Here is an 18,616-nt window from a genome sequence, read left to right as displayed (position 1 = left end):
CAACAGCATATTTTGCAATATAGCGCTCTGCAGATATCAAAACCAATAATATCAATAATATCAATCACCAATAATGATAAAAGTCAAGTGTTTTGCTTCACTAGTTTAGATTATCTAACGGCCGAAATCGTCTACCCTTTAATCAAGGTATTCAGAAGCCAGTCTCAAATTCAATAGCCTACTGTAATTGGGTGTTCTGAACAAAGGCCCGTTGCTCCCAAAATAGATTGTATTAAAAGCTGATTAAACGAATTACATAACGTAGGTGTGTATTTATACAGCGCATGACCTGTTATTAATGTCAAGACCTTAACATACCCACATGCAGGTCTGGACTGCAGTGGGACTGAAAAACGGCCCGGGACTTTGAAACGCAGACCGGCCCACGACCGTGTATTATTATTAGGCTATATATATATTTTTGCATTATGCCGCGGACGTTTGACCGGCCGTTCGGGAAATCTCCCGACTTTCCCGACGGCCAGTCCGACCATGCCCACATGAGTCGAGAACTGAGCAGTCTAAAAAAGGTAGGCAACAGGCAATTCTAGAAAAATTTCTCAATGAGCCTAGAATACCGATGAAGCGTCCATAGTATCCTAATGATAATAAAATGATTATTTATTTGATGTAGGCTAATAATAGGCCAGGTTTGTATCTTCACATCCAAATTATATTGCATGGAAGTTTAATCGTTGGAATAGACAATATGTTGCTTCTGATACATTTGGCACTGTTGAATCAATGCATCTTGGTTATCTGTTTTCTGCTCTGTAAGCACACACGCAACGGCACGTTTCGCTGTAGGCTACCCCCTTCTGTTCTGATAGATTTCTAAGAAAATGATTTCCATCATCCTTTATGGCACACGCATTGTAAGTCTAATGAACATTATTTAGGTCTAACTAAACTGCCTTTAAAATTGATATCGCTATTTGTTTTAATAGATGTGGATTTTGTTAACACCAAAGTATAGGCCTATTGAATGCTCATCGCAGCTATAAAATAACAAAGAGCCTACATTTACAGTAGGCTAACATAATTCCATCGGCTTTGTGTGTGCTTATCACAAGTAGGCTATTATATCATTTATAACACACAAAGAGGAAACACTGCACCCGAGTGTGTGTGACAGGGGAGGGAGAGACGGAAAGCGGAATAGACATATGTCTCATCTAGTTAGTGCCACCTTAAATGGCTTCCACACCACGTGATACAATTCCTGGAAAGTTCTTGGAAATCGGCCTTTTGTGTTGAGACGTGTGTGTTTATGCCATTGATAGTGAAGTATTGATAGTGAAGTATATGGGGCTAACAGAAACACATACAAAATCAGTGTATACAAGTCTCCAAGAAAAACAAATCGTCATCGGACTTTTAACAGGTTGTGTGATGTTAGGCTACTCAGTGATATGTGACTTTCATGGATCGTGGTCTTAGTATGTCAATGTTGTTTTTGCCTTGGCTAGTTTATAACCAGCTAGGCATTTCTAATGACGCCAAAGTATGTAGATATCTATCGGAATTAAATAGATTTGTATACCACTGATTTTGTTATCGTCTTGCACACTACAACAAACGAACGTGTCTTTGGAAGGAGTCCATCTAATTAGCTAGCTGACGTTCAGCTAACTATTGCACATGTCAGCTCAAGGACGCTGTTTACCCTGTGGATTAGTTTACGAGCCGTAGGAAAGCACTGTCTAACTCGCGTTGATGCATCTAGCCAGTCTAGCGAGTGTTATAGCTGTTGCTGGGAAAGTTGTTATTATGTCTGTGCCATCACTCGTTTGGTGGTTTTACGAAAGGGTTAATTTAAGCTAGTTTGCATTGAAATCGGTGTCAGATAAGCGCAAACCGGAGCAGTTGCTTGGCCGTCGGTCCATTTACGGGGTAAGAAATACTATTTACTTTTGACTCTACAATTTATTTTTAAAAGATAGAGTAGCCTATTTATTGGATACAATTTGTAGCTGTGTGACAATGAGAATCCAACTAGGTAGACACGTGGTTATTATGGTAGCTGTCATTTTTAGCCGTGCAGTCTATTCTGTATTCTATGATACAACTAAGTCCCAAATTGAGAACGTTAAGATCTATTGTCGGATAGCACAAAATGAATACTAATGTCATGGTATTTTTAGATTATGTGTAGATTTCTTTTTTTTGTTGATAAACGTACAAACTATATTTTGCCATCGTGTTCAATATGCAAGAATATATAGGCTATACCATTCTTGTGTAATGGCGTCTTACTATGCATACAGAACGGCATACGCACCGCTCCGGTGCGCTCGAGTTTTGCGCTCACATCCTTGCCCTAGTTAACGATCAAAACAGTTACATATAGTGCATGTTAACCTATGGAAGTTTATTAGACTCTTTATTAAACTCTTTATTAGACTATATTCAAATGGCACGGCGTTTTTCAAATAGTAATTCAATGTGCAAAGTGGCAATGCAATCTGCAATTCAAATGAAAAAGCAGTTGTGAAATGGCATTTCAATATGAAAATGACAATGCAATGCTCAATTCTGTTTGAATATTTTAATTTTGTTGTTGAATGCATGCTTATTACATTGCATTTCATATTGAAAAGGGTTTTTCGACTCTTTATTTAAATGACAAAGCATTTGTCAAAAGGCAATTCAATGTGGGGCAGCGAAACAGCGCCCCCAGTCTATTGCATTATCATTTACTTCTCACCACGCTCTTTTTGGTGCAAATTCAAATGGAAATGCAATCTGTCAGTGACTCGTCAAGGCGGGTCTTCAGTTAGGACTTTGACGTGTTTTTTGTGTTTATTCTGACACTTTCAATTTCGTTTATGCTCAAATCCGGACCCAACAGTAGGCTACAATTGAATTTAATATTTGCCTTTATTGACATACTGCAATACTATTGTTTAAGTGAGTGTTTTAGTCCGCCTCTTCACTAACGGAAGTTTATTTAGTATTATCAATCTGCAGATTTAGAGAGTTTAACATAGCTCAAGACATAAAATGACCAATTTCAGTGCACTGGTTCGTGCAAGTTCTAATGTGAAAACAGGGGCAGTTCTACACAGGGCTCTACAGGGGCCAGTGCCCCTGTAAAAATGTCCCTGGCATTTTTATATATATTTATATAAATATATATTTATTTATTTTACGTTGTTTTTCTTCTTCTAGTAGTCATCATGAAACGAGGGAGGGACATTGCAGCCTTTTTGCCCCAGTAAATAAAAAAATGAGAGAAACATATCAAGGTATTGAGAGAGCTGAGGAGCTGGAAGAGGGAGAACCAGAGCCGTTTGTATGATTTTAATGTAAAGCAAAATTAAAGTATTTCATGTTTAAATATAATTTGTTTCCTTTATTTTATGTGCCCCTCTGATTAAATACTACCCCCCACCCCCAGTAAAATTGGTCTAGAACCGCCACTGTGCGAAAACAATTTGCGACCATGCAGTTCGTCAGCGATAAAGTGAGCAAACGGCGCTTGATCGGCCATGATGAATTTGAATTTTATTTTATTACAGGGGCAGTGCACATTAATAAACATGACTGTAAATGTACCAGTATTAGCTATTTTTCATCTGTAGACCCTTGACAGACTGTTAAAATGTCACCCTAAAAAATGTCACCCTAAAAAAACAATACATAACAATACTTATATCAATACAAAAACACATTAGTCTAATTAACGTGATTGATTGATTCCAAGCACACATTTAAATCATTTAAATACCTTATATAAGTAAGACATTTGATCTAAACTCATATGATTGACATAAACGCAGCACGGGAAAACAGAAAACGTCCGACTTGACGGCTCCTTTTTTAACTCCTCCCCCGACTGCAAGCGCCAACTCTCGCAAATCGGTGCAGCCAGCTGCAGCCGAACACACTTATCAACAAAATCGGCGTGGCCGAGGTGAAATGCCAACTGTTCAATGTTTTATTTATTTATTTTTATTAGCAATTTCAACAATTTCAAATAGCTACAATTGAATTTACAAGAAACAGAGTAAAATAAACAAACAAATTAAGAGTATACATGTATCAATATAAATTAAATTAACCAAAATTAACGCTAGGGGAAATAAAAGTTTATATAAATATATTAAAATTAGATCCAGCCAACTGTTCAATGTTATCCAAGTCACTGAACTGAAGACACACCTTGACGAGTCACTAACAGATTGCATTTCTGTTTGAATTTTGCACCAAAAAGAGCGTGGTGACAAAAAAAGAAAGAAGTATAGCCTATGTTAATGCAATAGACTGGGGGCGCTGTCTTGCTGCCAAAAACTTGCCATTATGAAATGCAATGTATTAGGCTTTCATTAAAAAAAATCTATATAATTCAAACTGAATTGAGGATTGCATCGTCATTTGCACACCAAATTGCCATTTGACAAATATTTAATTTGTTAATTTGTATTGCCACTTTGCACATTGAATTACCATTTGAAAAATGCATTTCCATTTGAATAAAGAGTCAAATAAACTTCCATAATTAGCCTACATGTGTTTACGTCATCTGTGTATCCTATTAATCGGTTACTATACATGTCAATGCAAGTGTCAAACATGATAGCGAAAAACATAGGCTATTACAAATATAGCCTATTGTTTTTTTATATTTTTTATATTTTTATATTACAGGTCAATCAGTTACTTAATGTGAAGGGGGCCGAAACTGGCCATTGCAGTGAAAAACTGGAGCAGCTGTGTCTGTCCTTCGAGGACTTTAATCAACCTTTGTCGGATGTCTTTGGCGTTAAGCTAGGCGGTTCTCCAATGACCTGCCAGTCATCAGAATTAACGGAAACCCTCGAAAATGAGAGACGATCCGACAACGAGTCTGGAGTTGTAGAATCTGACGAGAGTCGAATTGCTTCAGCTATGAAAGATCTTAGAAACACAGGTATGAATGTTATTTATTGTTAACTTATTAGTTTCACTTTCACAGCACGTGATAGACTATGTGACACAGAAAAGGCTGTAGGCCTACGTAAACTGGAACAAGAATGGTCGTCTAATGAGATATAAAAGTTGCCATGCATCAAATTAAATGAATGATGGAGAAGAAAGTTAAAGTATTAACGAAGTAGTGTAAATGCTTAACCAACGGTGTTGTAAGTTTGAGACTGAGAATTTGAATAATGCGTGCAATATAGCATACCATGTTGACTATTGAATTGTTGTACGCGGGCTGTTGAGCCTAAATTGATTGAAGATTCATATTAATCATATAGGCTACGTGCATATTTTTCGGCATGCGTTGAGCATCTCAGATTTTTTTATTCCATCAATTTGACAAATTACATGACATTTTATACCAGAGGTGAAATGTGTTTCTCAGTAACAGTGCGAATGAATGTAAGCTTCTTTATATTCTGAAGCTGAATGTCAGTATGCAGAATCAGACCCTATGTATGCGGAGGTGTAGAATTTGCATGCGCGGAATTTAAGGTGACCAAATTAGGCTATCAGAAGCACTAATTCAGCTAGCAACTATGTTGCAAAATGTGTCTTAATTAGTTTCTACTAACTAGTTTCTAGTTGTTTTACTGGCTTGCGTTCCAAAAGATATGTACGCAAAGGGAATGCTGGTTTCATAAATAAAAGGCTGCATAAATAACCTCCTTTGATGAATGGAAATCATGTGTGGGGACTTAAAACCAGCAAATGTGGCTAGTAAATGAGGCTGATACAGTGTGTGTGTGTGTGTGTTTGCCTTATACAGGCTGGTACTGGGGCAGCTTAACCGCCAACGAAGCCAAAGAGATCCTCCAGGACGCTCCTGAGGGCACGTTCCTGGTGCGGGACAGCTCCCAGAGGGACTACCTGTTCACCATCTCAGCCATGACCTCCGCCGGACCCACCAACCTGCGCATTGTGTTCAAGGAGGGCAAGTTCAAACTGGATTCTGTGGTTCTGATTAAACCAAAGCTCAAGCAGTTTGACAGCGTTGTCCATCTAGTGGAGCACTATGTGCACTTGTCCAGGACTAGCAACAAGGGCTTGTCGCAGCCCCTGGCACCAGTCAATGGCACAGTCCAGCTGCTCCTTACCAAGCCGGTGTACACCGCCACACCCTCGCTACAGCACCTCTGTAGGGTCGCCATCAACAAGGCCACCAGGCAAGTGCACGGGCTGCCGTTGCCCAACAGGCTCAAGGACTACCTGACAGACTACTCTTACAATGTATAAGACTGCTAAAGATAGGACCAGTCTACCGACTACACTCAACCAACTGAGTGGACCAGAGTGCAGTTCAGCAACGTGGCATGCATGGTACCCAAAGGACTTAACTCCAATCTCCAGCCCCAATCCTGAGATTCAGCCTAGGTCTAAATGGATCTTGTGGTAGAATGCACAGTACAAGCAGGGGGGGGGGGTGGTCAGTAATGCTGTTTTAGGTGTTCTCTCATGTTATATCCTACCTCTTGTTTGCTACAGATATAAGAGAGGGGAAGTAGATAAGGGTGTAAGAGCTGGGGCTCCGGGTTGTGACTCGATGTCGTACGAGGGTTCGGGGTCAGGGGTCGTGTTTGTCATCTCCGAAAGGGGAGCAAATGTTTTTAAGCCAAGATGTTTTCCCTGCAGTGTTTCACTCGGAAACCTGTGTTGAGTTTCTTTAGTTGTTGCTTCAGTCATACAGACTCTGCCTTTTAATGTCTGAGACATGGGTGTCTGGCTGACTGACTGTGTGTCTGTCTACATTGGTTGTGAATTTTTTCCAAAATCTATGTTATGTTATTTCTTTTGTATTTTAATCATAGAAAAAAGTTTTTATTTTTCCCCATTCATGGTGATGAGAAAGTGCAAGCAATGTATAGATTTTTCTGTCACACTTGCCAAAAGATGAAAAAATAAATAATAGATTATTTGATCAACAGAACATGCATGTACAGTACAGTATAGCCTACCTAGACTTATTATTTACACTTGGTTTGTCAAACTTGGCCTCGCCAGCTGCCCTATGGCTGTGATGAAACAGGCCACATTTGGGATTTGTGAATTTAATTTAAGCCTAGTTGAATGAGGGTATTTTAATGAAGATTTTATGATTGTATCCTATGGTGTTCTCTTCCAAAAACAACATATTCAAAAGCATGAAAGACCCTAATTGTCCAGTCTCCTATTTACTCAGGCAGGTGATTAATTGAATATAATTCTTTGTTGTCCCTGCTGCAAATTGTTTCTCATTTGTACATGCTGCCAGTAAGCCCCAGTGTGTGCTAACAGTTTCAAATCCAACTTATTGTGCTATTAAATCCTTCAGATGGTGCTTAATCACAAGTGTATTTTTACTCTGCGGGTGAAAAAAGTAACAAAATAAATCCTATTAGTTTGGATCAGACTGTACTCAAAATCTCTCATATTGGAGTGGATTTGTGCAATACACATTACAGTGGAATTATATAAAACAGTAGAGAATGGATCCCAGCCCCCAGGTCATGTTGATGGGGACCATTTTTCACATACCATTCCAACAGACTGTTCTGGCCAGGCCTCAGAATGGACATGCGGACTACAGTGATGCTTTACTGCAGCTCTCTGTTCACAGGTTCTTCTTCTGAGAATCCCACTTCCGCTAATTATAGGTTTTGATAAGAACCTGTTTTGGATGGGCTTCCGAAAGGCTGTTTTAAGTTCCAAACAATACAGCTGCCCAGTCACGTGTTGATGTGGTACTTCTCATTGTCATTGTACGTGGTCTATACTTCAGTTAGATTGGTACGTACATGACACGCTAAATCACCAAACCATTTACGATTCGAACAAATAGGGTATGTAAAGCTTGTTTGCACCTGAATCAACTGCTTTGTTGAGGAGGTCTACTGCCCATCGCCAACTCCTTTACTTTACTGTCTGACTGCTGAATATATTTCTCTGTGACTGTATGGCTGCTCTACAGACCCATGCTCTGGTGGAGATAGAACAACAGGAGTTGATACCAGGAAGTTAGAACAACACAGTGATACCAAACATTCTAGACTTTACTAGGAGAATCACCACGGTCATCAGTCAATAGAGATCGATGTCCACATGCAGACACTGAAAATGACAACATTCTAATATTGGCTGTCAAAACATAGGAATGCTAGCTATCTTAAATTGCTATATAGAAATCGAGTTGGGACACAATGTCTGATGTCATAATTAAAAGTATATGTATGAAATATCACCCTTTTTCACATATTAGGACACAATTAACTAAAGTAGACAACTACAAGTAATTTCTGTCCAGTGAACATTCTACTACATAGGGATTTTTATTATCTACATGTCTTGGGTTAAGAAAGCTGATCTAGTATCCAGTCTTTTTCTAAAACTGATCCATAATCTCTTCCTAATCAGGCCAAGCAGGCCTCAAAATCAAGAAACAATGCATTTCACTACACTTTTATGCTTTATGATGCATTGGGCTGATAGCTATGCCATATTACTCACAGGGTGAAGCACAGGGTGAAGCACAGGGTGCTTAGTGAAAGCTGCTAGACAGTAATCTGATACTGTCTGTAGAGAAATAACATTGAGGTAACATTTGCTTGTTGAGTTTAAGCTCTTTCAAAGCCATTACAAGCTTGTATATGTTATTTCAGTAAGGTTATCCATTTAACAATTACTGGCACCAAGATACACTATATTGCCACAAGTATTCACTCGTCTGCCTTCACATGCATATGAACGTGAGTGACATCCCATTCTTAAACCATAGGATTTAATATGATGTCGGCCCACCCTTTGCAGCTATAACAGCTTCAACTCTTCTAGGAAAGCTTTCCACAAGGTTTAGGAGTGTGTTTATGGGAATATTTGACCATTCTTCCAGAAGTGCATTTGTGAGGTCAGACAGATGTGGGACGAGAAGGCCTGGCTCGCAGTCTCCGCTCTAATTCATCCCAAAGGTGTTCTATTGGGTTGAGGTCAGGACTGGGTTGGGTTGGATTGGGTGCAGGCCAGTTCTTCCACACCAACCTCACTCATCCATGTCTTTATGGCCCTGGCTTTGTGCACCTGAATTCAATGATTTGGATAGCTGAGTGAATACTTTTGGCAATATAGTGTACGTCTGCACTGATTACTTTTGCTAATGGATATCAGTGCTGAGTGCAAAAGTTATATCATCACATACTTCCACAGTAAAGTGTATGTCTGTGTTGTATTGTAAGAGGCTTTAAGAGGTGTTTGCAAATAATTTCCAACCTTTCCTGTGTCCTGTCCAACTGGTTTACTTTCCCCTCATTCCCATTTGAGAGTCAAATACAGTATCCTAACACTGTAGGCTTTTATGAAAACAACTTCCCTGATAACTGCCATCCTGGACAAAAGGACGGTTGAGCCAGTCAGAGTTATCGTGATATTATCTAATCTTTCAGACACTCTGAATATTGTGGGATGATGCCTATGTAAGAGTGACCCTAGGCATCCTTTGGCTTTGTTTCAGCGTTAGGATCAACTATCAATAAACTTTCATGTTAAAGTAGCTTACAAACTTTTAGCCATAGCTTTTAATGCTATCGTATTGGAGCAAAGATGTATGAGGTTTAGGTAGACCTATCGGCTTTACATAATATTTTCCTGTGTATTGAGCTAATGGGACACACAAAGTAGTAGATCAGATAGCATACAGGTCTGGGTTAACTCTCACTTTAATTTCGCTAGACTGTTCTCCAACTTTAAGCTTATCACATGCAGGTCAACTTTTTTCCAACTCCAACTTAACAGTTTTCTGCGAGCCTACCGCTCAATTTTATCTATAGAAACCAAACAAATTATATTGTCTGTAAATACAACAATGAAAAACTAAAGTTAAAATCGACAACTTTTGGTTGATGTCGAAGAAAAATAGTGTTCGCAGACAGGATCTTTTGTGTGTTAAAAGCTCAATTTGCAACTGTATTGCCAATTTGCTGTCCCACTCGTTTCCTTCAATATCTTTCCAATCATTTGCATTAATATATGCATGTAAACTTTTCGTGACGACCTTTAAAAGACTATTATAAATTCAGCCAATAATGGTTCCGGGGAGTCACGTTTCTCGACGGACATTACTTGAGCAGACCCTTTACGAAATGTAAATACGATCGTAGGTTACTGTCGGCAAACAAATTCAAGAAAGATTCCCAGCGACTTTACTAGTCTACTACTTGAACGAGTACCGAAGAATGATAGCTGACAGCTTACACACGACATATTGTGTAATGGTTTGGCTAATAGTCCACGTCCTAAAGTCAAGAACAAAAATAAAAGGCTATTGAAAAGTCAAGTAAGCTGTTCTTTCGATATCCTACACTATCAGTATTTCGAGGTCTCGCTTCATGAAGATGGACCAGACACATAAAGAAGTGCTGAGAAAACATCGCCTAGACTTGTCGAATCAACTTTTAATTGGCGACACTATCATCCATTTTCTTTATCAAGAAAATATTTTAACAGAAAATCACGTAGAAGAGATACAGGCCCAAATAACAAACAAGAAGAAGACACTGAGACTGCTGGATATCCTCCCCACCCGAGGCCCGCGAGCTTTTGACACTTTTTTGCAGTCTCTGGAGGAGGAGTTCATCTGGATTAAAGACAAACTACTCCAAGATCTGGACACAAATGCACATGAGATAAGTTTAACAAGTGAGGCTTATATTCTTTAGCCAATGTATTCGTCTGCATGCAACAGGGCATTGCCTGACAGTCTAATCAGCCTGGGTATTTCAGTTAATATGTTTAAAGGGGTCATTAACTGCAAACCCGAGTTTACCATGTCAAAGTTGAATAACGACAGTTCAGTGGGTAAAATGGACATACAGTGAACCTCAAAGTCCATTGACACCTCTTTCCTATGCAAATCTTGCAATTAAAAAATGAAGCTGTAAAACGGTCAGTTTATAAAAAGCCACTGAACTGACTCAGTTCGGTGGCTCCACCTTTTTTGGCTCTAGTCACGCCCCAAAATTTAGATCTCAGACACTAGTTTAGCTGCGCGCTGCTCTGTGTACTTCCACAGGAATGACAAAAAAGAAAGTTTGGAGATTTTTCAAGGATATTGAAAATGAACCACAATCGTAAATGCAGTGTTCAAGGCTGTACAGGGAATGCTGACACTTTTCATAGTCTTCCCAAGGAACCAAACACTCGATGGGCATGGCTGATGTTTGTCTATAAGAAGATCCCTGTGAAGTTCAACACTCAATTATTCATTTGCTCAAACCATTTCACCAAAGACAGTTGAAAACCTTGAACAATTTAAAGCAGGATTTGCTAAAATGCTGTTGCTAAAGATAGGTGCTGTTCCGACCGTATGCTCATCACAACCCTAAGCTATTAAGTTGGCTATGTTTTTTGTCGGTAACAGTTATTAGCAATGCTAACATCTCCTGTATCTCAAGCATAGGTAGAATGTGTGATGTTTTAGTTTATTGGCAATGGGGCGAACGTTATTTCATTTTCCTGACTGTTTCATTCTGATAAATAACCTGTGTTGTCATGTAAATCTACAATTCACGATGCATGTTTGGCTATGTTGCTCTTTGCTCCGCAGCTTCACTCGTTGTAAACCAACCAATCAGCGCGCAGCTCATCTATATATTCATGAGCATGCCATAAAAGGGAGCAAATCTCTTGTTTTATACTAGGGCTATTTCACAGGGTGCCTCAGGGCACATAGAACAGCACCCAGGCCATTTTCAGCCCAACCAATGTTACATACCGTATTCGGAGACCTTAAAGGGGTAATTGACTGATTTTATAGAGTATTTCACATTGTTCCTTAAGGTCTCCAAATATTTGCTGCAGAGCAAAGAAGCAACATAGCCAAACATGCGTCGCGAATTGTAGATGTATATGACAACACTGGTTATTTACTTGAATGAAACACAATCAGGAAAATGAAATACCGTATTTCTTAGATTTAATGCTGCGGCGTTTATTACACAATGTTAAATTTTGGTGCAGCGTTTATTTGAGGGCGGCGTTTAATCTAATAAATACAGTATTCTAGGCTAGCTGCGCTAGCATACTAACGTGTCTTTAGACAAGCTTGCTAGTTCGCTACATTTAATGTTCTTAGCTAGTTTGAACAGTACAGTCTTCTAAATCACCGATAAAGCAACGAGAAAATGTCAATTTAGCTACACTAGCTAGCTCTATCTCATCTGCTTTTTATTAACGCTGATTTGCAAGGAATGCAAGAACAGGTAGATGGCGAAAACACCTAGACTGTAGCCATGTAAAGAGCACCTGCCTCTCCAGTTCTTACAATAGATAATCTAGACAGGCGTTAGCAATGGGCTAAACGGCTATTCGTTTTCTGGCAATTTCTTTTTGTAAGCTTCCCTTCTAATGCCAACTAACAGCTAGTCTAGCTAGAGTCATTTGCTAAGTAAGGTATGTTGATGTGTATTTGAAACATATTTAGCATTCTACCTATGCTAGATACAGGAGACGTTAGCCTTGCTAATAACTGTTAGCGACAAAGTCATACTTACAGCTTGCGTTTGTGATGAGCATACGGTCGGAACAGCACCTCTTTTCAGCAACAGCGGCTTGTGTTTAAATCCTTCCTTTAAACTTCCAAACTTTCTTTGTAATTCCCGTGGAAGTACACAGAGCAGCGCGCAGCTAAACTAGTGTCTGAGATCTAAATTTTGGGGCGTGACAAAGGTACAGACCAGAGCCAAAAAATATTGCTTTTTGGAAAGAGACCGTTTTAAAGCTACATTTTTTAATTGTGAGATTTTTATAGGAAATAGGTGTCAATGGGACTTGAGGTTCACTGTATGTCCATTTTACATTTACATTTAGTCATTTAGCAGACGCTCTTATCCAGAGCGACTTACAGTAAGTACAGGGACATTCCCCCGAGGCAAGTAGGGTGAAGTGCCTTGCCCAAGGACACAACGTCATTTTTCACGGCCGGGAATCGAACTGGCAACCTTCAGATTACTAGTCCGATTCCCTAACCGCTCAGCCACCTGACTCCCTGAACTGTCGTTATTCAACTATGACAAGGTAAACTCGGTTTTGCAGTCAATGACTCCTTTAAGGAACAGTGTGAAATACCCTATACAATGACCCCTTTAACACATTCTCTTCAAAACAATGGAGCTGAACGAAAACTGTGTGAGTTACAGCTCACAACATATACCGTGTGTGTGTGTGTGTGAGAGACAGAGAGAGAGACAGAGAGAGAGACAGAGAGAGAGACAGAGAGAGAGACAGAGAGAGAGAGACAGACAGAGAGACAGACAGAGAGACAGAGAGAGAGACAGAGAGAGAGACAGAGAGAGAGACAGAGAGAGAGACAGAGAGAGAGACAGAGAGAGAGACAGAGAGAGAGACAGAGAGAGAGACAGAGAGAGACTGTGACTGTGTTTCAGACCCACTTACCATTAAACTAGCATCCATTCCCAGCACAGGCGACGAGGTCAGACATGTACTCACAACATCCTCCTTTCTAGGAAAAATGTAATGAAAACCATTTGCTGGCTCCTTCCCCAGAGATTTTTGGCAGAAAAGAAGCAAAGAAAAGGCTCATTCAAATTTCCTAGAAGTAAGGATGTTGGATTGGAGATAAAGACTGATTCACTTAAAAGTATAATTTAGCCTGTGAAGGAAAGCCTTTCATAAAACATCTTAGAATAATTATGCAAATTATATTATGTGTGTATGTGTCTTTCTTGTATTCCTCATAATCCCATGATGGCAAAAGAGGACACGTTGTCTTGGCAACAATGATGGACCTCACTCTTTCATTCTTTTTTTATTTTCTCCATAAGTTCTTTCCCACCAAGCATCTGTGTGTTAAGTGATTAGCTTGAATCCTACTGCCCTTAGCACAAAGGTCACTGGCCTCTTGGCTTTGCTATAGCAAAGCCAATGGCAATGGCTGTGCTATACAGCCAGGCTATACGGATTAGCCTAAGTTTAGCTTTCAACATACACACCATGGTTCTCATGTAAAAAACCCTTGTTTCCATGGTGACATAGACCTGATGATCATCAGCAGCCATATATTTTTAAGATGGCTCTTTATCTCCTCTGTGGAAGACCTGGGTCAGGAGAGCATGAGATTGCCGTCTGTATCTGAACCCAAGTCTCTCATCATCGCAGAGTTGAAAGCTTGCGTCTTCACTGGACCCTGGGCTGTGGCTTTCCCTGCTGCCACAGCCAGGAGAGGAGGTGTGCCCTGCCAATTATCTGTCATAAATTTATACAGGAGCAGACAGGACTTTGCGCTTGTTTTCCTTGGCGGCCGTTGCCAGGGGTGGCCCCCTCCTTGCTCTCACCGCCGTTTAGTGCTTTCCAAGAATCTTGGCAGGAGGAGCGTCTTCTTGTTAAAATGGCTGCAAAAGGTCAAAGTCTCAATAGCTGGGTACATACTTTTTGTTTTTTCTTTCAACTTGTAGTTCGTTTCTGCAGATGTTTCTCCCCTCCAGCCACATTGGAAAATCAAAGTTAGAGTTAGCATAGCATAGCATAACCATCCCCCAAAACTCATCAGAACTACCACACCAAACCGTTTTTCTAAATACACAAACTGATTCGTTCCTGCCAAGCATATGGGTTAAATTATTTGATGTGCTTGTTTTAGCTCGAATCTTACTGCCCTTAGGATGGATTTTTTTAAAATCAATAAATAAATTAAACGGGGGATTTTAACGGTAATACAGTACAAAGACTAGACAATTAAAGTAAACTCTTTGAATATTACATTTGCGTGGGGGTGTTTTGTACCCTAGCAAGGTAGCAAATGCTAACTGACCCTAATGCAAATATTTCCAAGGGAATGCAATGGTAGCCTAAGTCAGACATATGCATCCTTCTACTAAATCTAAAAGCTAGCAATTTTTTAATGTAGCCATTCCTCTTTAAGAGAGACCAGACCCAGCCCACACCCATTTCCTGGTTTCTGTTCAAAAGGTTTTTATTTTGTTATCGAAAACACATTTCCATGGTTCTGGCATGGTCCTAGAGTACTCTGGCCTCTGCCTCGGTCTCTGTTAGTTTTTGTGACAACGAAACTCCTGTACTTGGTTGCATGCCTGTCAGTACCAGGAAGAGTTTAAATGAAGTAATAAATGAAGTGGCAGTAATGAGAGAGAATAATAATGGTCTGTTCTTTAGAATGGCGGCTGTACTCAGACCTAACCTCCTGATACACAATACACATCCTATCCCAGGACCAAGCTGCTGTGTGAGTTCCCTGTGACAAGATTCTGCTTGTTTGTTTGGGACAATCTCAACTCAGACCTTGACCTCACATGACCTTCTTGCCCCAGTGTCCAAGTCTTTAGGCGATAATTAAGGTTCTCTCTTATTTTCCCTTTAAGCCTTCGTGGAAGAGATCCAGCATGGGATGCGACTGACTTAGCAATGCATGTCAAAGGCACGCCTTCTCCCTCACATGGCGTGTGTTTGTTTCGTCACCAGGGTGTTAAAACGCAACAACAACAAAAAACACACATTTTGAGGTACAGTCGAGTTAAAACACCCTGGACCAGCTTTGACCCTCTAATCTGCTCTGGTCTGAAGGATCAGAATAGCAGGAGAGGGAAGGTCCTTGGAGGCTGGGGAAATGATCAGAATTGTGGAGTATTAAGAGAAGGATTAGTGGGTTAGGGTAGGTGGAGATTAAATAGTAAATACCAGGCCAATGTTTTTAATTAGACAATAACATCCCTCACCTTATGTTCGTTTCCACGGTTACTTGTTTTGACGTCATACATGCTTTAGTATTCACAAAGCCGATTTAAACATTTGAGTCAGGGGGCAATAATTGTATTAACCCTTGTGTTATCTTCGGGTCATTCTGACCCATCAGTCATTGTGACCCACCGTCGTATTGCGACAAATTTACCGCATACAAAGACAAAGTGAAGCATTTTCTTTTAACAGCTCAGACCCCCCACATTGCAAAGGTTAAAAGAAAATTATTTTAATTTGTTTTTGTATTGGGTAAAATTGGGTAAACACAACGATGGTTCGTTATGAACCTTTGGGTCATGTGACCCGGAGGCAGCACGAGGGTTAAGAGATTTGAAACTGGATTCAACTCTAAGCGGAGAACATGAACACATTTATTGGGATTTTGAAACTGCTCTTGTTCAATCCACTCCACTTCAAACAACATTTCACAATTGTGTTTATTCAGAGTACATTTTAGGATGTTTTTTACCAATTGACTTTGGCTACAGATTTTCAGCAAACCGGACATAGCCAAATTTATTGTCAGGGTGAATTGTCAGATTGACTCGCAAGCGTGCCACTTCTGTGGGGGGGTGGTGTTAGGCCAGAGGAAATGTCAGTGCTAGTAAACCCCCCCCCCCCACACACACACACACACACACATCCTCTGCCCACCCAGCCTCCATGATGCCCTAAACCCCCTGTCCTCCCCCATTCGCGCCGATCATAACAACCTCAACGATCCCTTGGGTCCTCCACGCCAGCTGAACACAGTCACAGAGCCGGACTTTGTCCCCCCACCCCATCACCCCTCCACTATACACACACACACACACACACAGCATACTACTGACTGTCCCCAAACACCAGAGATTTTCAAACACCGCATGTCACAGCAGCACAAACCCGGTCACCTCTTCTCCTCCTGACCCAGTCCTCCTGAAGGCCACACTGGTGACTCGTTACGGGGTCTGGCACTGAAATAGAACATTGCACTCGAAAGCATTGTACATTCAAGTCCGTTTGCCTACTTTTATTTTTCGCAGAAAAAGGCTTCCCTCCCTCTCCTGACTCGTGCTTGATTAAGGGGATGTGATATAACTGAGGGGTTTGCGCTTTATTATATAGATGACTTCCTGGAACAGAGGTGAGGAGTGTCCTTGGCCGGCTGCAGTTACACAACCAGGCCTAAGTGGGGAACTGTAAGGTAGAAACAAAACAACAACAAAAAACAACACTGAAAACCCATAACACTCATTGACAGATTTCAGGGTCACTCGCGGACCTTCAGCTTTTGTTTGACGCTCACACACACATGTGTTTTCACGTGTGTTTTCTCTCCCTCACAGACACACACAGATCCTCTCAATATCACATAGACCTATAAGTAAACAAACTGTGATGTCATCACAGAGGGATTGCAACATCCTACTCTGTTGACAACATCTGGGAGTGGGTTTTATTGTCTTATTTTTTTGTCTCAATTTGTCACCACTAAATTCTAGAGTTTCACAATGTTACACAAAACGGACCAATGTCTCAGCATGGAATGCTGTTTGTAAACAGTCCCTCCCCCCCTCCCTTCCTCTGTCTTTTTTGTTTTGTATTCCTTCTTGACACCTTCATCCTCCTCTTCCAGCCTACTGGACCTTACCCGAGGAGGTTCTCCGGAACGTTCCGTCCGACAGACAGCTGTCCCGCCTGGCGTCTCGGCTTGGTCCGCAGTGGGAGTCTGTCCTCCTGGACCTGGGCCTGTCTTCAGGGGCCCTGTACCGTTGCCGTGCCGACCACCCCTTGAGCGTGCAGGGGCAGGTCCTGTCGGGTCTGGTCCAGTGGAGACAGTCCCAGGGCCGGAGCGCCACCGTGGCCCGGCTGCTCCAGAGCCTTCGGGCAGCGGACATCCACCCCTCTGCCCTGGAGGAGGTGTTCCAGTGAGGTGCAGCAGGTCATAGGGTTCCCCTTCCCTACCCTCACCCTCCAACCTTTGCCTGGTCTACCACTGGATAACTAGGGGCCTTCTCCTGCTTGTAAGTAAGAGATACCAGAGGGTCACGTTTCCCCCTCTCCCCACCCATGGAGAAATTGGGTCTGTTCTATTTTCCCCTTTCTAGACTGCAGCCATCCGAACCTGCCCTGAGCCTGTAAGGTCTTGGTGCCCCCACCCTGCTTGCTGCAGTGACAGAGTTCCCGACAGGGGCAGCAGGGCTAAGGAGATTACAATCAGACCATGCAGGTATTTGCACTAGGTTAATAGGTGTGAATTTCTGATGCTATTATGTTTTTACCGACTGAGAAGGCCTGGAGGGAAGGTGCTTTTTCGGAAACCACGTATTTGTAATGTGATTTTTTTGAGTGAGTACATGATATGTTCAATAAATGTGTGTGAGATAGAGTTTATTTGTGTGGTGTCTCAGTTTTTTTCTCTCTCTCTCTGGCATTCCAACATACCTGTGCTGCTGGGTAAAATCCCCTTGTTTTTTTTTGTCTGTCTGGCTGTCACTACGTCTCTGACGGCAAACACTTTTAAGGTGGTCAGTCATGGAATCCCAGTACGTTTGTAATGTTTTCAAACACCACCCCTGAATCTTTCATTGTGGCTTCAAAAATTGATCCCAGTTCTTGCTTTACCTGAGAACTAACTAATCTTTCTGTAATATTTTTTATCTTAAGTGATGCCTATATTTTGAGAGTTTGACACTTTGATGATTCCAATAAAACTTTTGGAAACTTCACGAAGTACTTTGTACTTTGTACTAAGTTTGTACTCCTGCCGTGTATCTTGAGTCATACAGCTGGTAGATTGACAATAGATGTCATATTCCAACCCTATACCAATTCCTGGAAAGCTTTGATGTTCAATCACAATGCATTTCCTAGACTTCAAGGCCGTTCTGAGAAAATTAGATCAGTGCTGTGTCATTAACACAGACAACGT

General features: G+C 41.0%; 2 protein-coding genes across 5 annotated transcripts; both read left to right on the top strand.

The window, feature by feature from the left end:
• The first annotated feature begins 1,245 nt into the window (after positions 1–1,245).
• socs2 (suppressor of cytokine signaling 2) lies at positions 1,246–7,287 on the top strand. 3 transcript variants are annotated; one of them, XM_062483302.1, is made up of 3 exons: positions 1,246–1,893; positions 4,775–4,912; positions 5,735–7,287. In XM_062483302.1, exons 2-3 carry the CDS (start codon positions 4,786–4,788, stop codon positions 6,199–6,201), a joined length of 594 nt encoding a protein of 197 aa, XP_062339286.1. In that variant the 5' UTR covers positions 1,246–1,893; positions 4,775–4,785; the 3' UTR covers positions 6,202–7,287. The 3 variants fall into 3 exon arrangements, with proteins under 3 accessions (XP_062339286.1, XP_062339285.1, XP_062339284.1); XM_062483301.1 differs by having other exon boundaries at positions 4,771–4,912; XM_062483300.1 differs by having other exon boundaries at positions 1,247–1,893; positions 4,651–4,912.
• A 2,765-nt stretch (positions 7,288–10,052) lies between these two features.
• On the top strand, positions 10,053–18,029 carry cradd (CASP2 and RIPK1 domain containing adaptor with death domain). 2 transcript variants are annotated; one of them, XR_009932565.1, is made up of 3 exons: positions 10,053–10,629; positions 17,321–17,708; positions 17,793–18,029. XR_009932565.1 is itself a non-coding variant. In XM_062483177.1 (2 exons), exons 1-2 carry the CDS (start codon positions 10,320–10,322, stop codon positions 17,614–17,616), a joined length of 606 nt encoding a protein of 201 aa, XP_062339161.1. In that variant the 5' UTR covers positions 10,053–10,319; the 3' UTR covers positions 17,617–18,029. The 2 variants fall into 2 exon arrangements, 1 of the variants encoding a protein (XP_062339161.1); XM_062483177.1 differs by having other exon boundaries at positions 17,321–18,029.
• The last annotated feature ends 587 nt before the right edge of the window (positions 18,030–18,616 follow it).

This window comes from Osmerus eperlanus, chromosome 17 (genome assembly GCF_963692335.1).
Source record: "Osmerus eperlanus chromosome 17, fOsmEpe2.1, whole genome shotgun sequence".
Lineage (NCBI taxonomy): Eukaryota > Metazoa > Chordata > Actinopteri > Osmeriformes > Osmeridae > Osmerus > Osmerus eperlanus.
Note: the sequence above shows the minus strand (reverse complement) of the source record. Positions and strands in the feature narration are given on the sequence as shown.